This window comes from Hypomesus transpacificus, chromosome 19 (assembly GCF_021917145.1).
Source record: "Hypomesus transpacificus isolate Combined female chromosome 19, fHypTra1, whole genome shotgun sequence".
Taxonomy (NCBI): domain Eukaryota; kingdom Metazoa; phylum Chordata; class Actinopteri; order Osmeriformes; family Osmeridae; genus Hypomesus; species Hypomesus transpacificus.
In genome coordinates, this window is record NC_061078.1 from 1,475,487 (window position 1) to 1,483,135 (window position 7,649).

The window sequence follows — 7,649 nt, forward strand, 5'->3', positions numbered from 1 at the left end:
GAGAGCAGGAGGAGGGGGAGCCTGACTAGAGAGGATCTGGAGAGAGCAGGAGGAGGGGGAGCCTGACTAGAGAGGATCTGGAGAGAGCAGGAGGAGGGGGAGCCTGACTAGAGAGGATCTGGAGAGAGCAGGAGGAGGGGGTATCCTGACTAGAGAGGATTTTCTAGAGAGGTTTTGCTTTTAATTATTTATTGACCTTGATCTTTTTCTTTTATTTATTAAACTTTGATTCTTTTTAATTTGCATTAATATATGCTTTGCGGCACTTAAATTAAATAAAATATTAATATTTTAAATAAAAAATTTAAGAACATAGAGTGCAATATAACTAAAATTTGTCATGATTATAATTATTATTATCTGGGGAGAGCAGGAGGAGCCCTGACTAGAGAGGATCTGGGGAGAGGCCAGCTGAGCAGCTGAGGCTTTGGCAGGAAGAAGACCAACACTTCAGCCCGGTCTGTGGACCTTTCAGAGGGCAACACAGCTGGTACCTGCCACAGTGCACCCACAGCTGGTAGAAACTAGGAATGCTGTAGAACTTGGTGAGCTTCGGTAGGGCTTGCTTACTTAACATGCTTGGGGGTTTCTCCGGGATCTTATACAGGTGGCCCCCTCCTGGGCTGGAAGACTGGGGCTTCGGTTTGGGCTCTTTCAGAGAGAGGAAGACTGGCTCCCCGGTGCTGTTGCATCCAGAGAGCGGTCCGATGATGGTGCAGGACAGAGGCTCACTGCTGCAGCTGAGGGACCGAGCCGTCCTTCTGGGCACGGTCACGGCCTGGTCTTTGTCTATCCACAGCTCCACATGGACCTTCCTGTTCCTGGATCCGGACGGCCTGGACTCGCCAGGGCTAATCTGTAGGCCAACCTGACCCTGGCTAACCCCTGGCTCTGGCCCAGGATCAACTCCTCCATTATCCATGGCACAGAGTCTCTCTGACTCCTCCCCTGTCGCCCTGTCGAAAGACTTCTCTGTCTCCCTAGTCGGTAGGTCTTCTGTCTGATTGGTCGGTAGCTCCTCACTCAGCCTGACAGGCTGTTCTTCGGCCAGGAGGTCGGCAGCCATTTTGGAGATGATGCCCCAGTCCCTGAGAATGTCTTCTTTAGTGGTGTGCTGTGATGTCACAGTGAAGCGGATGATTCGTTTGGTGTGGAGGTCTGCTGGAATGAGGTACATGGTCCCAGACCGTATCAGGCTCCTGAGCAGCTCCTGGGTCACAGAGTTTCCACCCTGGAGAGAGGGACAAGAGAGGAGAGAAATGCATGAGAGAGAGACAGAGAAAAAGAGAGAGAGGGAGAGAGAGAGAGAGGGATCACATCTTTGAGTTAAAAAGTGCTAGACGTTTTATCTAATGATCCTCTTAGCGTGATATGATAGAGAAATGCATGAGGAAGAGAGAGAGGGAGGGATAATCTGAGTTAAAAAGTGCTAAACGTTTTATCTTATGATCCTTTTTAGTGTGATGTCCTTCGTTGTAGTGTGATAACGTACGTCTCCGAAAATTACCTCGGAACGCAGTGGCAGAAGTAACATAGGACTTGACTAGAAAATGATTGACCAATTATAGTACTTTGCCATATCATGTAACTAGTAAGTAGTGCAATAGATTCATGTGAAGAAGCAGCTGTTAACATTTAGTCATTTAGCAGACACTCTTTTCCAGAGCGACTTAACAGGTAAAGGAACTGACTTCTTCCTGTTTTACCATTGTTTTCATGTGTGCTCAGAATGGCAGAGATGTTTTCTAACCTTCAGACAGAAGACCACCAGGCCAAGGTGCCGTTCAGCAGGAACTTCAAAATTAGGGTCACTTCTCACCAAGGATTCAAGAAGTTTTGCCATCTCGATCCCCTGAAGTCACAAGAACATACTGAGTTGCATCCTACTGCAAGTTATGACCTTTGAACCTGTCACAAACAGAAGAGGCTGTTTCTCACGTGTCTGATGTGAGCCTGTAGATTTTTCAGTCCAAAAGAGCGCATCACAAACCACAGCTTGAGAGAACGGAAGCGTCTGCTTAAGGGAATCTGCCAGTGCTAAAAAATAAAACACAAAATAAGTGAATTGTATGGGTGGAACAATGAACAAACAGAAGTATGGATAGATCGCTTAAGGCATCTGGATGTACCATAAAGTCAGTGGCCTCATTTGAGTTCTCATGTCTGAGGTAGACAGGGTCAACAGCGAAGGTCTGCTGCAGTTTGTATTTGTCCTTCACCCTGTGGCACAGCAAAATTAAGATTTTTACATGTGCATTACATTGACATATTGTAGCTCCCACTATATAATAAAGGGACCTAACCACCACAATCATGGATATAGCACAATATCAACCCAGTGTCAGTCTATGTGATACTGCCAGAGGTTCAGCTCTCACCAGAAGGCAGTGCAGTCAAAGTGGACCATCATCCATTTGGAGGGGTTGAAGACAAAGGAATGGGCGTACTCAATTCCTTCTAGAGACCAGCGCGCCTCTGGACAGAAGTAGGCGGAGCCAGCGTACGCAGCATCCACATGCAGCCACAGCCCCTCCTCTGCACCTAGGGACAGAGCACACAGAAGCTAGTACACAGCATAGGGGAGCTGGTATACAGCACACATACCCTAGTATACGGCACACAGACCCTAGTATAAGGCACACAGACCCTAGTATAAGGCACATAGAAGCTAGCAGTGTTGATGGATGACTCTAGATCAATGCAGGGAGATGACTTACACACTGGTCCTAGCTCTGACAGGTTGTCAAAGGCACACACCCCTGTGGTTCCCAACGTGGCACACAGCTGTGAGAAGAAAATAGATGAGTCAAACAAGGGGAACCTTGACATGACTCTCTAGATTTGGCACAGTCTCAGTCTGTTACTGGACACGGACCACCTACCATAACAGGGATCAGTCCCCTCTCCCTGTCCTCCTGGATGGCCTGTCTAAGAGTGTCTCCTCTCAGGGAGAAGTGCTCGTCTGTGGGCAGGAACCGCATCTTTACCAGCGTGATCAGTCCTGCCTTCTCTACCGACGAGTGGGCCTGAGGGGAGATTTAATATTGTGCGTACGTGGGTGCTTTGTTTTGATAGCTGTGATTGAAATCTTCATCCCTTTTTTTGAAAGAGCCTTGCACTGCAATTCTATATTAAATTAATTGTACGCCAATTCAGGCAAGTTCAGGCAAGTCAGATAAGATAATATGATGGAATAGCCATAACTCTGAATTGCTGTGTGTGTGTGTGTGTGTCTAACCTGGTCTGATGCATAGGCAACCAGTCTGGAGTTGAGCACTGAGTCATCCAGCTCCTTGCCCTCAGCTGTATTTTTCAGCTGAAGGATGCGGTCCTTCCTGGCAGCCAGTAGAGCCACCAGGGTGCTCTCACTCACTGTGCTCTGAGAGAGACAGAGAGACAGACAGACAGAGAAAGAGAGAGAGAGACAGAGAGACATAGAGAGACACAGAGAGAGAGAGACAGAGAGAGAGAGACAGAGAGACATAGAGAGACACAGAGAGACAGAGAGAGAGAGAGAGAGAGAGAGAGAGAGAGAGAGACAGAGAGAGAGAGAGAGAGAGAGACAGAGAAAGAGAGAGAGACAGAGAGACAGAGAAAGAGAGAGAGAGAGAGAGAGAGAGAGAGAGAGAGAGAGAGAGAGAGAGAGAGAGAGAGAGAGAGAGTTGGCGAAAAGGATGAGGAGAGAGAGACAGAGAGGGCGTGTTAGAGACACAGAGAGAGGGATTAAATCCTGTCATCTACAAATATTGACAGCGTTACATTTGTATGCAGCCTGCCAGGTGACACAGCCTTCTGTACCTGCAGGATCCCTCCGCCAGTGCTCTGAGGGCTGTGGTGCAGGAAGAAGGAGGGCAGTCCGAGACCTTTACACAACCAGTCCATCACATGCATCTCCAGCTCTGTGCAAGCTGGGCTGGAAGCCTGTCAGCCAAACATACATTACAACTACCTCCGACGAAGCCCTCGGCAAAATAACAGATTTCTTTTAGTATTTGAGTTTTAAGTAGGATAACGATAAAAGTTTGAGTCACAATCTGATTGTTACCCAGGTGAATCCAATACAGTTGATGGCATCTGCCAGCATGTCTCCCAGCATGGATGGCCAGGATGTCAGGCTGGGATAGTAGGCATGCATGTGAGGGCTTTGCCAGTGAACCACCTGGTGTAAAAACAACCCACCATCCTCTTAGCACATACTGCTAACCATCAAGGCAATACGTAACTGTATGAAATACTCAGCAATACTGTTACTGTGTCTAATTTTCCTGTTTGTGGTTGATCAAGAAGGCGACACTCACCCCAGGCATGATCACTCTCTCTATGTCGCGGAAGATGCTGTCCCAGTCTTCTGGCTCTGAGGGAGGGCTCTCTGGGATCAGCTCCCTCATGTATCCAGGACTGACATCAGGAGTCACCCTTCTCTCTCGGATGGAGCTAAGGTACTCTGTGATGTAGTCTACAAGCTCCTTAGCTGTGGACCAACGGAACAAACAAACACGCCAAACCTTCAGAATAAGAAACAACGAGAAAATGAAAAGAAACTTCACCTCATACGCGTATTACCTCGGCGATTATAGTCCTCAGCTTGCATCCTTAAAATTCGAAGGTTCTGAGCTCTGAAGTACACTGACCTTGTACTGAGTAATAGTTGGGCAGCTGTGTGGTCTCTGAGGAGATCCCAGAGCTATATAAGTGGAGGGATGCAGATCACGCCCTCACAGTGAATGACGTTCTATCAATGGAACAGAGCTATGTATTTGTTTCAATACAAAGCAAATAATCTCAAACTGAACCCTCGAAGTACGTCCCTGAGAATATTTGCAGCTGCCAGGGGGGTAGTATTGTTATAATCACAGCAACACAGCCATATATCGTGGCACTAATACAACTAAAATATTGTTTGACATGAAACATGAAACCTTTCCTGTATGGAACACCTGACAATGACAACGCTGTTCCGTATCCAAGTGATGAATAATATTTTGAACTTTGACATTAATCACAAAACTGCAACAGCAAGCATTTAGATGTGTACTGAAAAAACCCGGCTTCAATTCATTTAAATGTATTGTTTATTACTGACTAAGGGTCCAGACAAAAACAGCACACAGGATAAATTAAAAACACAATAAAGGATCAAGGTTTCAAAAAGGAGAACTGTCAAAGTCTTACAAGGGGACCACAGTAGCAATATCCACACATCTGGGATCGGAAGCAATAATAATAATAAGACTTTATTTATAAAGCACATTTCGTACAAGAATTGTAGTTCAAGGTGCTTTACATAAAATCAACAAAAACAAGAAGCAAGTGCAATACATGGAGAATAGTGCAGACAAAAACATGATAAAAATAATAGATGTAATAAAAGTAATAAAACCCATCTGAGATCAAATTAGTCAAATGCTTTGGTAAAAAGTTTTTAAGCTGTCTTTTGCAATGCAAGCAATTAAACTTATACATCAACTTTCTTAAACCAGCTTGGAAGGGTTGACTCCTGCTGTAGCAAACATTTCCCTTGCACTCATACCATCTAGATATTTTAAGTAATATTCTCAAAACATTGTTAAAAGCTACTTTTCTGTAGGCTTTTTTGTAGTGTGACTATGAAGCGCTGTACAATATTGTGCAGTAGAGTGTGCAGGTGGTCATGTGACAGTAATTTGATAATATATTAAAGAGAAATGGCAAGGAAACTTACAGATATTGAGCAGGAAACCAGATACAGCGCCAAAAAGCAGATATAAAGCAGGAAAGCGGATAAAAGCAAGATTAAGGAGTATATCAGTTGTCATCTCTTCTGATTACGAGCAGCCACTCATATGATACGTTTTGTACTTCAATATAGTTCGATGCAACGATGTATGTAACCAATGACTGTAAAAAGAAGTATGTCACTAAAATAACAGACACGCCAGGCTATTATCAATAGAAAAAATACCAGTCTGACTGGAAGGATTTGTCAGGTCTACCGCCCGTAGTCACCTTCTCACTAATGAACCACCGTTTGGACAACACATAGAGGGAAACGTTCACAGTTTGTCACATCACACAAAAATTACCCAGGTGAATATTCTGACTCATGGGTTAGCAGAAGTTTCACTAGAAAAAAAAAGTGTACATTTTTTATTTTGGGTCAAAATGTGAAAAATAACATACAATGGAAATGTTCTTTGAAAACCCAAACTAAACATCCTGAAGAATGGATGCGTACGGTAAGTGACATCATGCTTTGATGATGCAGAAAGCCCTTAAGGGAGTGGTTGCAGACTACAGCTTTCATCTGGAGCCTGTTCAGTCAGTCCCTTTTGATTTGACCAATACAGAATATACTGTATTTAGTCCCCCAGCCAGACTGGACCATAAAAGAATCGTGTTTCACAAGAATAAAAACTGCAATCAACTAATTTTCCCCCTGCTATCTGTCACGGAAATTGTTATATTAATCAAACTAATCCTACCAATTTATATTCTTACGGTTAGTTTTCTGAGACTGCTGGAACCTTTTGTACTATGAGTGTCTTGTTAGCCGCTGACTAGGCTGTAACTTGTCTAGGCTGTATCTTTGTGTGCTGATAATATTAACAATATTGTTGTGTCCTGTTGTGTGTCCGTTGTTGCGGAACTCACCATCTTAGTATAAAAGGCCTTTCCTAGAGTGAGATATTTATTCTGAGCTTCACAGACTAGTAAGGTGCTCTGTGTCCTCTGAATCTCTTTCTGCAAAAAGATTATTTCAATAATACTTATACAATAAATACTTACACAAAGACATTTGTCTTTGTTGATTCTCAGATTTCCACCACAAATCCCTTATAGTCCCAGCCCAGCCTACGGTGTGCTTCATCACTACCTCTTGCATAAACAATTTACTCTCTCATAAGAGTGTATTTTAGGCACAAAGCAGTGACGTAGAAGTGGCTGACCGCTCAGTCCTATCACTTTCCAGCCTCTGTGACAGTGTTGACTCTCAGACCTGTGATGTTTGAGTTGTATGATTGTTATAATACAAACAACATAGAGAGGCGAAGTGTCTGTGTGGGTGGAGTTGGCGAGTGATAGCCAGTCTGGCTGCCGTTTGAAGCTGTAATATAAGGACCGCCACCTGCAAGCTTCCCACTCTGATCGACGTCTGTCTACCTGCTGGTATACACAGATGACAAGTGGAAACCTATGACACGAAGATCCTCAGCAAACTGAAACCACGTTGTACCATCGCACTTAAGAGAAGCATGTATGTACATTATGATCATATTAGCATCCGCAGTTGAGTTGCGTCATTACTGTTCACTTGGTAGTGTTGACCGATGACATGCGTGCTGTGTGACAGGCCCTCTAAGCACCAGCCCCACTGATAAACTAGGGTGAAGCAGATAGGATTGGATTTGTTTGGGAGTGGAGTGGATTGTCACTGTCAGTGCCCTAGGTCGGTGATAATCTGGTTCTGTGAGTAAACAAATGGAGGAGCTGTCAGTCTCTTCTTGCTTGTACCCAAGGCAATGTCCAGTGTGTTCTTGCAGAAGGAAACGTAAGCTGCAGTTTTGATAAGCATGTCCTTATCATTGACATTTGCCTCATGCCCCAACAACAGAACACAACAGAGCTTGTGGATGCCTAACGTAAACAATAGGATAAGCTGGTGCCAGGAG

General features: G+C 44.5%; 1 protein-coding gene across 1 annotated transcript; it reads right to left on the bottom strand.

Annotated features, from left to right (window-relative positions):
* Positions 1-77: 77 nt before the first annotated feature.
* Positions 78-4,653, bottom strand: hdc (histidine decarboxylase). The gene is made up of 12 exons (XM_047042081.1): positions 4,564-4,653; positions 4,299-4,471; positions 4,046-4,159; positions 3,799-3,921; positions 3,239-3,379; positions 2,883-3,026; positions 2,718-2,784; positions 2,379-2,541; positions 2,130-2,220; positions 1,939-2,037; positions 1,751-1,852; positions 78-1,231 (listed from the first exon to the last, which is right to left on the bottom strand). Exons 1-12 carry the CDS (start codon positions 4,589-4,591, stop codon positions 386-388), a joined length of 2,091 nt encoding a protein of 696 aa, XP_046898037.1. The 5' UTR covers positions 4,592-4,653; the 3' UTR covers positions 78-385.
* Between the last annotated feature and the right edge of the window lie 2,996 nt (positions 4,654-7,649).

Coding starts and splice junctions, on each gene's coding strand:
- hdc (XM_047042081.1), bottom strand. CDS start 4,591: ATGCAAGCTGAGGACTATAATCGCCGAG. Junction 2,221..2,378: donor TTTGACTGCACTGCCTTCTG/GTGAGAGCTGAA, acceptor GCTGTGCCACAG/GGTGAAGGACAAATACAAAC. Junction 2,038..2,129: donor ATGAGGCCACTGACTTTATG/GTACATCCAGAT, acceptor TTTATTTTTTAG/CACTGGCAGATTCCCTTAAG.